At 58.7% G+C, this 14,275-nt stretch overlaps 1 protein-coding gene across 7 annotated transcripts in view; it reads left to right on the top strand.

Annotated features, from left to right (window-relative positions):
- Window positions 1-6,182, top strand: part of MAP2K5 (mitogen-activated protein kinase kinase 5) — a 129,535-nt gene extending 123,353 nt beyond the window's left edge. For all 7 annotated transcript variants that reach the window (XM_083851239.1, XM_083851244.1, XM_083851243.1 and 4 more), the window contains one exon: window positions 5,532-6,182. In XM_083851239.1, the coding sequence (XP_083707365.1) occupies window positions 5,532-5,636 (105 nt within the window). In that variant the 3' untranslated portion in view covers window positions 5,637-6,182. The remainder of the gene's footprint in view (window positions 1-5,531) is intronic.
- Window positions 6,183-14,275: the final 8,093 nt, after the last annotated feature.

The following is a 14,275-nucleotide window of genomic DNA, read 5'->3' as shown; positions in this document are numbered from 1 at the left end:
ACCGTTTGGAACTAACGTTTGTCTCCGTGTCCTCCATGTACCCGCCATGTCTTCTGCTCCAGGAGACCCCACCTAGCCATTTTTGCAGATTTGCAAGGAGATAGGTGGCTGACGAGTATTTCAAATTGGGAATCTGCTTTTTCACCATCCTGGCTAAGGTCAGCAGCTGCATATCTCATGGACCCTTTAAACCAGCCTGACCCACACTTGCTTTGTGCTCGGAAAGTCCTCTGAAATCACAGGAGCATTGCTCAAGCAACGTTATTTATTGTCTGCCTGTCCTGTGGCAGTGGTTAGGGACCTGGGTGTAGGTCTAAACCTCCGTGGTGCTATCCAAACGTGGACAGTTTGTAGTCAGTGGCAGAGGAGATACAAGCAGAGCCACAGCAGAGCTGCCCCTGGGTGCAGGAAGCGCCCCATGTGCCTGCAGCCCTGCCAAGGACGAGATTCAGGGTCCGCAGCGATAAGCTCTGCACAGGTTAATATCAAAAATGAAGATTTCTTAGGCCGGAGGAGAAGACCACAAAAGCAGATTACTGAATTTTAAGGGTAGGTAAAATTACGGAACTTTTACCCTTGAATAATGGCGATTTAATTGACTGGGCTAAATGATTGATGGTGTGTGGGCAACGAGTTCGAATTACCAGGGCTGCATGTTCAGGGGGCGCTGCCCTTTTAATTTCATGTCAGATATTTAAATCATTTATATCCCCCTCTGCGAGGTGCTCCCCTTTGAAAGAGTTAACCTGTCTGATGGGACACTGCAACTCGAGAAATGTACCCTTTATCAAGAGAACGAGATGAGACAAGTTCATTTAAAAAGCCTGGTTTGTCATTGTTTATCTAATTTTCAGAGTTGACACACAAAATTAGGCTGGCTGACACTCACTCTCTGGCTATCCCCGGCCCCGTCCTGCCTGACCTTTTCTGCTCCGAGCCACCGGCAGCAGAAATCGCTGCGGGCTGTGCCCAGCCAGACCCCAGGGCTGGGGCAAGGCGGGTCAGTGCCTGGCCGGGATGGGGGAGCGGTTTGGTGGTGGCTTTTGGGCGTATTTTCTGCTGCTTGGGTCTGTTGGGCGTGCTGATCGCCGAGTGTTTGTCACGGTGAGTATTTAAGAATTGGCATTTGCAAGAATGAAATGTGTCCCAAAAAGGGTGGCAGCTGCAGCAAGGTAGGTACGCCACCCAAACCGAGAGTGCCGTCCTACTGCTGATAACCATCCACTGCAACAAAAGAACCCCACACATTTCAAGCCTCCATGCGCTCCCCCTTCATCGGTGTTAGCTTGCAAAGCAAAGTAAATCTACGTGGGGATTTTAAGTCCAGTAGGTTTGTGTTTATTTTAGAAGGCATTGCTCACTGTTGTAGCGAGGGCTGGGATCCTTGTTTGCTGCTGAGACGCTCAGTGGCCAGAATTCACTAATAGCTGGCCTCCGAGCTGTTGCAGCTTGCCTTGGCTTTTTTGTTTCCTCAAGTGACAGTTCAACCCAAGCCCTGTCCTGCAGCCTGGGCATGCACTGGAGCAGTGCAGCTGCATTTCTCCTCCAGCAGTGTTTTTTTTTTTACCTTTTTTCCCTCGTTTCTTCCTTCCCCCCCTCACCTAATCTCCCTTCCCCTTCTTTCCACACTCCCTTCCAAAAACGTCTCCAGTTTAATTCGCCGCTTTCTGAGGTGCGTGGTTTGGTCTGTGGGATTTAATGGTTGCTGTTCTCTCGGTGCCTGAAAAGGGAGGGAGTCAGGGACTGGATGCTCTGGATGCTGAATAGTGGCAGAATGTGGAGAACCCGTCAGGGTGACCTTGTGAAGAAGTTGCGAAGAGTAGAGGAGACCGCTGCTGGTGCAACTATGGTGATTTGAGCCTTCGGAGGAAACTTTAATTGTTCTCCCCGCGACATTTCTGGACGCCGAGCTGACTACAAGCACCTCTTGCATAGTTTGTATTGCATCGCGACTTAAACGTTGCTGTAAGCAGGCCAAGGGCAAGTTTGATGAATTTGAGTGCGTGCATTGTCCACAGTTCTGTGCTCTTGGTGTGTTTTTGTTGCAGTTGCAGGTGTGACTGCAGCAGCAAGGGGCTTCTGAGCGAGGTGTGGTCTGGTGAGGCCAGCTATTAGAAGCAGGAAAGTGATTTGGGGCCATCCCGTGGGCCTTGTGCACCCTGTGCTCGTGACTTCCCTGCTTGATGTGCTTGACCTCAACGTGCCATGGGCTGGCTACCAAGATCTGCAAATACAGGTCCCACTGACACTGTAGTCTTAGCTTTGGTGGAGATGTCTGTTCTCAAATTCCCCAGTAAAAAAAAATCAGCAACAACAAAGAAAGAGCCTGGTAAAAACATCCCTTCAGCCTGAGAGAAATCCTCGCTAGGGCAGTATAAAAACAGGAGAAATCTAAACAGTGGTTTCAAGTGAAACTTATTTCTAGGGAGAAAAATGAGTGCGTAAAACCCAAGGCTTCAACGGAATAGCCTCACAAAACAAAGCAAACAGGGCGAGCAGCGTGGCTAGCTGGCGGTTTGAGCCTTGCGCAGCCTGCAGTTCTCCCTGCGTGTTGTGAGCAGCGTAACTGCAAGGATGTAGTGGGTGTGAGATGTCTCCTCTGCGGGGAGCCTCTCCGTCGTAAAGGAGATTCATGGGAGAAGCGGACTGTCTTTTAATAGCTTTTTTTTAATTGCCCCAATGCATCTGCTCTTCCTTGTCTGTGGGCTCAGTTGTTTTTCCCTAGTTCTAACTGGTGTCCTTGGCTGCTGTTTAGTGTAAGAGGCGAAGCAGCTACCTCTGGGCTGTGTTGCTAATAATAAGCCTTTCCCTTCGTCTTGCACCTTTTGCACCCGAAAAGGTGGTAGCGCTGTGCAAAACACGCTTGCACTGATCCTTCCAGCACTCCCATGAGAGAGCAGGATCACGTATTCCCTTTTAGCCGTAAGGCTGCGGGAGATGAAGCAGCCATGGGAAGGTCGCGCTGGAAAGTCTGCGGCAGCCTGGGGAGAAACTCCAGGACTCCTGCCTCCAGGTCCCAGGTCGTGCTCCCTCCCGGATTGTGTCCTAGGTATGAATCGAGGCAGATTTCAAAACCAGGAACGTTTCAGATTGCATTTGTTTACTTAAACAGTAAAACCCAAATGTTTGTGGGATATCTGCAGTGAGGAAAAAAACAGAGGGTGCAGTCTTTCTCCATCGTTGTTCCTGACGTTAGACATTCAAGACCAAAGCTAAAGATTTTTAGTAGCCAGGTGTTGGAAGGGAAAAGACGTTGTCCATATGCTCAGTGCCGCGAGCGTCTGTGTACTCAAATGCATCATTTGAAGATCATCCATCTTCTCTCGGTAGCATTGAAGTGTCTGCTGCCATCCTCCGAGCTCTCGAATGGACTCCGGTACCTCTGGGCATGTTCTTCGTCCTCGGCGGGCCGTTTTCCCGGCAGTGACGGGGGCTGAGCTCACACGTGTCTGCCTGCATGTGAAATTCAGAGCCCTCAAACAAACTTAAAGTTGCTCTCTGAAGCCAGGCATGCCTGAAAGGAGGCGGTTCGCTTCAAGAAAATTGAATATTGGGGGGAAAATATCTACTTCTGTAGCAGTTAAAAAGAGCAAATTTGGAGCACGGCTGTGGCTGGCAGGGGCTCGTGCTTCAGAGAAACGCGGCGCCGGGGCTGTTAGGCAGCTGTCAGGGCACCAGAGGCCGGGCTGTGAAACAAAACACTTGAGACATTTGTAGCTCTTGGTGGCACGGTCTGCGTGTGGTGTTCCCCTGGTGGTGGACCTCCAGCTCAGCCGAGCGCCTCCACCAGAGGATTCCTTCCATCTCCTCCCCAAGGTGAACTGGGAAAGCAGTCGAACTGGTCCCAGTAAGACTCGAAGAAGGGCTCCCCACGTCTCCGACTTGTCCCCAAAAAGTTGTAGCCGAGACTCCGGCCGTCCCAAAGGGTTGAAGCAACAGCGTCTCGCCCTTCCTGCCTGCATCTTGCAGATGACGGTGTATTTTATTCCTGCGCCTCCCGCGTTTGCTGGCCCTGGCCCGCCGAGTGTTTTATTGCTTCAAGCTGGTGCTGCGAGGATTTATTGTGCTCTATTTAGCCCAGTCGCTTCTTCATTGTTCCGCTCAGTGCCATCCTACCCCGGCCGACCGCAGGCATCCCGGGCCCCGCGTCAGACCCACTCTCGCTCTCAGCGTGCCGACCGCCGCCGCTCGCCGCGGTGCTCCGCGCCGGTAATTCCCGCATGTACGTCACCGTCCCCACGGGCTCCCCGGCAGATCGACTCTGATTACTTTCAGGCACTGTTTGCGAGAACCATGAAGTTTAGTGTTGCAAAAACTAAGCTGCTTTTGAGTGATTTGGAGGAGAGGTTTTCATCATCTGTGATGGTTTCTCCTGGCGATTGCTTTCTTTCAGCCATTTATGTAATTGCGGTACTTGGTTTCCTGTGGATTTTTATACTTCATTTGAGATTCATCTGAAGATGGCATGTTCCCATCTCTAGGAATGGGGCCAGATTGAGGCATGAGCTGCCTAAGCTGGCTGCTGAAATTGCAGGCCATATTTTTGTTTAATCCTGAGATGCTGTTCTGATTTTCGGAGGTGTCTAACTCTTCCGCGGTGTCTGCGGTAGCCGTATAATTTCATGGGTGAGAATATTTTATCGTCGTCCCTCTTCCCATCATACTCTGGTTCTTGCAGTAGCTTCTCCTGAAGGCCTGTTAGGAGTTCTGCTTAGGTGAGATTTCAATTTCTTTGTCAAATGATCGCTCCAAAGGACTTGTGCTTGCACGCGTGTGCATGAGCAATGCCTCTCCTGATGGCTGCTGAGTGCTGCAGAGGCTGGAGCCTGGTCCTGCTGCATCTGCAAGCACAGAGCTCGTTGACCAAGGAATTGGAGGAATTTAACACCGGGAAGGGCATCGCTTTTCCTAGGTAGTTCATATAGCCATCCGTGTAAGGGTGAGGGATGTACGCAAGGTGGGGAGGAAGGTTCCTACTGGCAGAAGTCAGGGGTCTTACAAGTCCGCTGCACAAGGGATTGCATTTTGTTAATGAGCGGGAGAGTTGCACCGAGGGGATGTTAGAGAGGGAAACCTAAGAGATCGTGGACCTTTACAAACAGACTGGTGGGTTAGTGTTTTTGTCAGAATATCTTCATATTAAAACGTGATTGTGTAGTTGAAGAGCCTAGCAGGCTGTTCTAGTAAGGCGCTGTTCTAAACCATGGTGAGCTCAAAATGTTTTTTAAAAAAAAAACAAAAACCTAGTGTTTTCAAGGCATGCTAGGCTAAGGCCTCAGGAGAGAGCTTGGGTTCTCCCAGCCTTCCCTTTCCTGTATAAATGATGTACATGGATAATATGGATCCAGCTGAAAGTCCAACCAGTCACCTACTGGTTTGAATGGATGTTTTATTGCATTTTTATGAATGTAACTGCAGCATGTTCCAATGTATTTTTTCCAAACATAAAAGACAATAATAAAGCAACTATTTGGGTTCTGTTTGGAAGAGTTGTGTTCCTCTTGGCTAACTCTGCCTGTCCCGTTCTCCAGGGCCACCCGTTCATCATGCAGTACAACGACGGGAACGCAGAAGTGGTGTCCATGTGGGTGTGCAGGATGCTGGAGGAGCGGCGATCGACGCAAGGACCACAGTGAGCTGGGCGGCTCACGGCGGCGCCCACGACTGCAGCTCGCCGGGGACTAGCACAACCAGTCCCTCGCTTCGGACTCTCGGTCTTTCTGGATCATATTTTGCTAAAAATATTTTCTAGAAGCATCAACAAAATCTTTCAGGATGTTTGTTGATGCCTTCCTCCCTCCCATACACACATTAAGGAATTTCCTTCACACATTTCTTTTATTGCTGAGCAATTTAATGTCCTCAAATTAATCTTCAGTTAAACTGTACACAGCCTTAAAGCAAGTATTTTTATCTATATTTTTTGTTATCGAATGTACTGTATATTTCATGGCTCCAGAGTATTTTTTAACTGTTAGTCTTTTGCTATTGTAAGAATGACGCGCTGACGGTTTGGAGGATTTCGTAAGGAGTTGTTGGCTGTCTTCTGAGTGCAGACATCCACAAAAGGCTTGTTTGAGATTGTTTGTTTTTTTAAGGAAAAAAAAAAAAATAAGAAAGTGTCCGGATTTGCCCATCCTGCGAGGAGGTGAGGGAATAAAAGCATGTCAGGTGTATCAGCAGTCGGGCTCTCGTGTGGCGGGCGGCGCTCTGTGCTCCCGGGTGCTTGCTGCTGTGGCTCGGGCTTGCTAGGAGAGCCACGCAGGAAAGGCAGCGCCCAGCTCTGCGCGGAGAGCACCCAGCCGTGGCTTGGGCACCTCGGGGTGCTCCACGTGTGCAGGAAGGTGACTTCAGCCCCCGCCCCACCGACGTGGTGGCTTTGCGGAGGTGCAGAGGGAGCAACCGCGGGCAGCCCTCTCCTACAAGGGGAGCACCAGGCGGGCACGGGGAGCTGGCAGCAGCGCAGAGTGGCTGTGAGGTGCCGCTGCCGCATGCACGAGGAGGCTGAGAGCATGGCACAGGCTCACGGCATCCCCTGACCTCGTGGGGGAAACAGAACTGCACGGAGGGGCACGAGCCGTGCTGTGCTGCTTGCCCTCAGGGCCAGAGCGCGGGCTGCAGTGTTGTACTGATCATCACAGCAGTTCGTGGCTTGCTTGGAAATGCCTCGCCTCTCTCCGCTCTACCTTGATCACTTCTTTTCTTATGCCCAAGCAGCTGCAGGATGGGTGGGGGGAGCACCCAGCAGCCCCAGCCACGCAACAGGAGCTGCTGGCGATGTAGGACAAGGCGCGAGCAGCAGGGGCGAAGCTGGCCCAGTGCTCCCCACGTGCCCCCGCTGCCTGGGCTGGGGAAGGGGCTTGGCACGGGGGGGACGAGCGAGCGCGGTGGCCGCCAGCAGCCGGGGAGCACCGCTCGCCGCTGCGGCATCGCTGCCACGGAGCAAAGCTCCTGGCCTTGCTCTTACCGCACAGGAAAAAAGGACGATCGCATTTCTGCTGTGTTTGTCAACCCTGCAGCGTCTGTGTGTGTTTTCACAACAGGTTGGCACCCGTTTAATCACTCCTTGTGTTAGGTGCTTCCTGCAAAAACACAGCAGAGAGGAGGAGGGTGACAGGCAGGCTTGGTGTGTAAACGGAGGGTTAGGTCAGCAAATCGAGCACTGGTGCGACGTGGGCAGGGGAGGAGGTTGGGGGTTTTGTTTGCTTGTTTCTGCATTAGAAATAAACTTTTGCTAAAAGGAAAGCTCAGGTAGTTTATTATGTACCAGCAGCCTGAAAAACACGCAGTGAAAAATTCCCACCGATCCGCTACAAATCCTAAATGTTACTTTGGAAGCAGCCTGGAAAATATTTGTTTCCTTCCTTGGAGGGATCGTTTGTCTTCTTTTGATGTATAGAGGTTGCAGGCATGAACTTATAGACTAAAGTTTGTCTTAATTGCTCTGATGTCACAACCTCCCTGGCAGATAACAGTACAATGAATGAGTCGACAGGACCAATACCTTCAGGTCCTTTTTCTAAAGTGAGACAAATTTCTTCCCTTTGAGCCAACCAGACTACAAGCAGCCCTTTCATTTATTTATCTCTAACAGTTTGCATTAGCTTTCTCTGGTTAAAAAGTCTCTCCCTCAGATTTAGTTAAAAAGTCAGTAAAACCAAGGCTTTTCCTCTCACTCGTGCTGGCAGGGAGGTCGGGAGGGGAAGACGTCGCCCTGAAAACCTGCGCTGGATGCCAGCTGATGGAGACGTGAAAAATCTGCCAGCTAGCAGAGTGACAGTGTTGTAATTCACCGGCACGTGTATTAACCTTGCCGTCTTCATCAGTGTACTTAATCAACCCAGCGATCGTGGGGGAAGTGTGGGGCCTCTGTCCTCTTTCCCTCCCCAAGTCCTTGAATTCGGTCCTGGCCTCCCCGAGCTCCCTCCTCGTGCCTGGGGGTGGTGGTGGCTCTGGGTGGCCGCGGGGACCCGGGCACCAGGAGAGCCTGGTCTGGGGTCTGGGTGGCTGCGGGGCCCCCCGGCACGGCTCCTTCCACCCCATGTCCTGGCCCTGCTTTGCACGCGCGTGTGCAAGCCCTCAGCACCCAGAGCACCCAACTCGAGCAGTTCTGTGCCGTTCTCACCACCGCCCACCAGCGCCAAGGGGCCAAAGTAGCGGGGGGAGCGATGAAATCGGGCCAGGATCTGGGCGGATGGAGCTCCGCTGGGTGCTCCCAGCCGCGGCAGGTGGGTACCTGCTCCTCTGGGCTCCTCTCCCTGCAGCAAGTGGGTGCTGAGCCCACACCGGTGCTGTGTGGGGCAGCGGGAGCTGGGATAAGCCTGGGGGGGGGCACCCATGCAGAGGGACAAAGGAGCCCCCCCGGCATGCACCCTGCAAGCCGCCGTGCTGCATTTCAGCCGAGGAAATCCTGCCTCGGCCGGGCTCTGCGCGCACGCAGAGGTGACTTTGCTCTCAGCAGGACACGCACAACGTGCTGCTGCGAGCCCAGCCCCGGGCTGCTCTGCCTCCAGCCCTGCGCCTAACGTCATCCCAGCCCTGAAACCCGCTCCAGGGATGGGAAACGAACAGGCAGGGAGAATTCCCCAGCCACAAGGCAGAGCTCGAGGCGCTGGGTGCTGCTGCAGGCGCTGGGTGCTGCCCTCCGTGCGCGGGGGCTGAGCTGGGGCTGCCGGGGGATGGAGGCCGCTGTTCCCCTTTGCTCCTCCCTGCTGCCGCTGCCTGGGCTCTGCCTCGGGGCTTTTCTTGGCTGAAAACCTTCTGGAAAATGCAACACGGATACACCCCACGGCCAAGTCACAGCAGTGGCTGCTAGAGGTGCGTTAACCCCCTCTTTACCCCCCCCCAGTCCCATTCCTCATTTTACCAGCTCATGGGGACTCCACCGGCGGCCCCACACCAGCCCCGCCGTGCTTTGTCGCCTCTCCCCCTAAGTCACAGCGGTACCGGGGGGGGGGGGTATGGGGAGCCCCCAGGCTCTGGGAAAAACTGGGCATGCCCGTCGGTGCCAGGGCCTCAACTTTTCCAGCTTTCTCTGCCCGTGATCCTTGCCAGGTGAAGCTCATCCTCTGAGACGAGCCCGGGGTGGTTCGCCCTTAAACGCGGCGCAGAATTAGAGAAGATTTTGTTCCTTGTGTCCTGTGGCCAAGTCCATCCTGCTGTCAGCTTTCCAAAGGCAAAGCGGCAGGCTTTGTTTTCTGAATAACAGCCTGAAAAGCTGCCCGTGTGTGTCTGCGTGCACGCGTACATCTGGCAAAGACACCACAAAGTGGGGACCGCGGCCGGCTGCGGCTTCGAGGGCTGCGTGCTGTCCCCAGCCCGTCCCTCGCCGTGGGCTTTTAACGTCTGTCGGGCAGGGACAGCACCGACCTGCCGCCCGCTCGGATTAATAACCGAGCAATCACTGGAGACAGCGCTGAGGAGCTTCGTTTGATCCTTCTGACATCAGAGAGCAAAAGGAAACCGGAGCGTGGAATCCGGGAGCAGGTCGTGGAGCTCTGTGGTCCTACAGGGAAAGTTCAACTGGAGGCGGCAAGGGGAAGGGGATGGACCGCGGGGGACCCTCCCCGTGATGCAGGGAGCATGGGGGGCATGTCTGAAGTAAAACCTGGGGATTTGGGTCTTTGTGGCAACAGAAAATAAAATAATCTAGCCTGCAGGGAGCCGAACCTGCTGGCTGAGAGCGAAGGCTCAGGGCAGGAGCTGCAGCCTGGTGGAGGGGGGCTTGGGCTGCCTGGGGGGGGGGGGGGGGGGGCAATGATGCTGGTGCTGGTGCTGCACGCTCCGCGCTCAGCACCCATCCATGCTCCTGCTGCCTTGGGGCAGGATGGAAGAGGGGAGCCACCGGCATCCAGCCCCCAGGGCTGCACCCAAGGCCCCCAGGCAGGCTGCGGCCTCAGCCGGAGAGGAAGAGGAGGGAGGAGGCAGGCGGGGGCTGCTGCAGGAGCCACGGTGCCCCCAGCCAGCAGTCGGCTCGGGGGGGGTCACTGTCGGTGGCTGCTCCCTGCAGCGCAGGGGCCAAGGGCAATGGAGGCACCCTCGGGCTCAGGGAATCGGAGCCGCAAATCCTTTGCCTTTGCAGGGATTTGGAAGCAGGCGGCCCCCGCGCTGCTCCCTGCAAGAGCTCCGCAAGGCGCAGAGCGGCTCGGCCTCCCGGGGACAAAGCGTCTTTGTGCAGAGGCTCGTCCTCCGCTCGCACGAAGGTGTGCAGCCAGCAGACCCCACGGGTGAGACCCCCACGGGTGAGACCCCCCGCTTAAGGAGCACCGCCAGGAGCCGGCCTGTGCAGGGCTTGGCACCCGCTGGGCTCCGACGGTGCCGAGTTAGAGGCGTTACAGACGTCCCCAGCACCTGGAGAGCCGCAGAACAACAAGCTCCGGACTCCCACCTTCTCCAGAGGGTGCTCAGGGTCCCTCTTCGGTTGCGTGAGGTTATTTGTGGGTGGCTTTCCATTGCCCGCTGCGGCACAGGAGCAGGGCTGCAGCCCCGCACAACGCCCTTTTGTCCACTTTCCCTCGGCCCCCCTGCCCCGCACAGCCCCCCCCTGCCCTGAGCAGAACCAGCCTGACCCCAAAAGCCCCAGCCGGGGGGGCAGCAGCAGGAGCCGGGCCCTGGGCAGCGGAGGGAGCTCTGTGGCCCCGAGCAGGAGCCGTGCCCCGCAGCGTGGCGGTGGGGTGCTGAGTCACAGCAGTTATTTTTGGATAACCCATCCTCAGCCTCCGCTGGGGACTATTTCAAGCTGTGGGACTCGCGGGGCACAAATCCAGAGGGATCCGAGGCTGACCCCGCTCACCCAGCTTGGCGGTGCTGCAGTGCCAGGTGGGTGAAAGTCTGGTGGGGGAGGAAAAAAAAAAAAATAGAAAAAAAAGAAAAATCTCCAAATATTTTGGGCCGCAGGAGGCTGCAGCGGGAGTGCTGCGGTGTGGCCGCCGCGCTGCCCCGGGGCTGTTTTTACCTCCAGCCAGTAAAGGGACGGCCATAAAGCACCGGGGGGCGCCCAGCCGGGATTTATGGGGTGAGCCTCACTGCCTCCCCGAGCGGCTGCCGCTTCCCCGGTCCCCCCCCCGCCACCGCGGCTGCTCTCGCCGCGGGGTCCTGCAGCGAAAGTTCAAGGTTTATAAGGAGCCGCTCAGCCCCGGAGCCGCTTAATGGCAAATGGGTGGCGGGGGCTGGCCGGGGGCTTGTTGGGGCGCGGGGGGGGGGGGGAAACTTCGTGGCAGCGGAGACAAAGCTGCAGGGGCGGCGCCTCCCGGCCCGTCCCGTCGGGGGCCGCAGCTGCGGGGTGCCGGGAGCTCGGGAACGGCCCCGCAGCCCCCGAAGAAATGAGGGGGGGGTGGTCCCGAGGCAGGGCCCGAGAGGTTCGGGGGGGTCGCAAAGGTGAGGGGCAGCGCTGCCGTCGGGGGGCGAGGTGGGAAAGCAGAGGGGGGCGAGGGGCTGAGGAGCATCAATAGGGGTGCCTGCGGGGGGGGAGGTGCAGAAAGGGGGGCATCGTGGGGGGGGGAGCAGCCGGGGGGGGTCACAGTCAGGGTGCTGGGAGGGGGCCCCGGGGGTACCCCCGCGCCCCCCCCGCCCAGCGGGAGCTGAGCACGTCGGGGCGGGCGGAGTGTGCCCGGCTTGCAGAGAGCCGCCGCCCGCTTCCTTTGTCAATGTCCAGTAATTAAAATGTCACCGTTTAATTTTCAGGCCTCTCGGAGCAATCTTTTCCTAATAAAGAGTCTAATCGAAACGCTCCTTCCCCCCCCCCCCCGCCTCCCCGGGAAGGGCCGCGGAAGAGGCTGTAAATGCGCAGAGCCGCTGCGGATCGATAGAGAGAAGCCCGGATTGATCGGCCTCTAAAATTAAATTTATTGGGGTCATGGTTTTATATGGTGCTGATACAACTGTTAAATGGGGAACATTCATTTCCAATAGGAGGCGTTTATTAAACTTCCACTGAATTAGACCGCCGTGATTTATGTGGCAATCTCGGCGCAGCCCTCCAGGAGAGAAGGGCCTTTCGCGGCCGGCCCCGGGTGATTATTTATTTATACACCCGTGACACGGCTCCCTAAGTTTTAACCTAAATTATCCGCCGGCCTCGCCCGCCAGCGGCACGGGCGCGGGGGTCCCGTCGGGGCGCAGCTCCCTGCCCGCAGCCCCTCGGCGGCCGCGCACCCCCGGGCCGGGGGGGGGCTCCCGGGGGGGGGGCCCGGGGCGGCGGCGGCGCCCGCAAACGTCCCGGCTCTCGCGTGCGGCGATCGTTGAGCGTTAATTAGAAATTCATTACAATTAAAAGCCGCGCGCACACGCCTTAATTACATCTGATTTTTAATTCCGAATCCGTGTTTACACAGTAAGCGAGACGTACCTCCTGATTATCCCCAATACTCTTTATACTGTACTAATTATGTAAATTAAACCTAATTAACTGACAAAAACTGCAGTCAATTCAACTGTTAAAAGATACGGCGAGGAGCGGGGCGCCGGCGGGGAGAGCGGCCGGACCGGAGCGGCGGGGCCGGAGCGGAGCTTCCCCGGCCCGGGGCTCCGCGCTGTCGGGGCGGCCGCGGCCGGCTCCGGTGCGGGGAGCGGCGCCGTGCGGGGAACGGAGCCCTGCGGGGAGCGGGGACGGCCGGGGCACGGCCGAGGGGGCCGGGGCACAGCCGCAGCTCCCGGCCCCTTGGGGACCCCCGACGTGCCGCCCCCCACCCAGCCCGGGAAGGGGCCGCCGGTGCCTCGCAGCCCGGCGAGGAGCGGCAAAAGGGACCGGAGCCGGGCTGCCGCGGCGCGGAGAGGGGGGGGCTCGGCAGGCACTGCGGGCATCCAGCCCCCGGGGACCACCCGGAGCCGGCGGCGAGAGGGGCAGCGCCGCCAGGTCTCCCGCCGCCGGCTCCCGCGTCCGCCCGGCTGGAGGACGGGGAGCGGATAAATAATTAAAAGGCGAGGAATAATTACCGGCTCGGGTTGCCATCACCGCGGGAAGGCCGCGCTGCAAGGCCCGGCCGGCAGCACCCATCCCGTGTCACCCCCCCCACACCCCCCGACGGGGCGTCCCGGCCCCCCGGTGCGGCGGGGCCCCGGGGGCAGCGGCGGCGGCCGCGCTCCGGCCCCGTGCTGCGGGGAGCGGGGGGCGCGGAGTGGGGTCGGCCCCGGCCCCGCAGCCTCCGGGACCGCGGCATCGGCGGCTCCGCACCTGCGTTTCGCTCCGCGCCGGCTCCGCCGCATCCTCCCGGCGCCGGGGACAGAAGTGATAGCTGGGGGCGATCCGCGCCGTTATTAACTTCTGTTTGATCAGTGTAATTGCGCCGATCGCGGCCGGACGCGATGATTAATTACAGTTTAATTAACGTGGCCGTGACGAACGCTGCATGCGGGAACCCACCCAGGGCGGAGACGCGGCTGCGGGGCCCCCTCCGCGCCGGTAGGACCTGGGGTCCCCCCCCCGCTCCGGTGGCCGCCGGTGCTGCCGGCGTGGAGGGGGCCCCCGGAGCGAACGAAAACCCGCGGCCGTGCCCCCCCCGCCGCCTCCGCCCGGCGATTTCGTTGCCGGCCCGGTGCCCCCCCCCCTCCTCCCATCCCCGCCCGCATCCCCCCGCGGCCGGTCCCGCAGCCGCGCAGCCCCGGCGGAGCGCTCAGCCCGGGGGCGGCGGCGGCGGCGGGGGGGGCCCGGCGGCAGCAGCGCGGCGGCGATTTCGATGGGGCCCCTCCGCCGCCCCCCCCGGGCTCCTCTTTTCGTTGCCTCCCTCGCCCCTCGCCAACTCGCAACGAGCCGCGGCCCCCCGCGGCTGCCCCCGCCGAGCCCCTCCCGGTGGCGGCTGCCGGGGGGCGCGGGGGGGGGGCTCGGCGGGGGGGGGACCCCCGGAGCCCCGCGCAGGTGGGGCCGGGGCCGGGCCGCGCTCTTACCTCGGGCAGCCCGGGCGGGTCCCCGCTCGGTGGCGGCCCCCCGCGCCCCCCCCGTGCCTGGGAGCCGCGCCGTGATTGACTGGAGCGCGTCGGTGATTGACGGCCGCGGGGTCCCGGAGGCAGTTAATGTAAATATGCTGGTGCTAAGTGGGTGTGTCTTCCCGTTATTTTAGCTGTCACCGGATCAATGTGCGGCGGCTCCAAGTACGGCTCCGGATCCTCCCTCGGCGGCGCGGCTGGCCACTCGCTCTTGTTGCATCTCGCCCGGGCGGACGCGGCGCCGGGGCGGGCGGCGGCCCCGGAGAGCGGCCGGGAGCCTTCAGCGGGTGCCCGAGGCCCGCCCGGCTCCCCGCGGGGGCGGCTCGGCGGGGCCGGGGCCGGGGCCGGAGCCGGG

The sequence above is a fragment of the Anser anser genome, assembly GCF_964211835.1.
Source record: "Anser anser genome assembly, chromosome: 10".
Classification (NCBI taxonomy): Eukaryota; Metazoa; Chordata; class Aves; order Anseriformes; family Anatidae; genus Anser; species Anser anser.
This window is presented reverse-complemented; position numbering and strand designations above follow the sequence as displayed.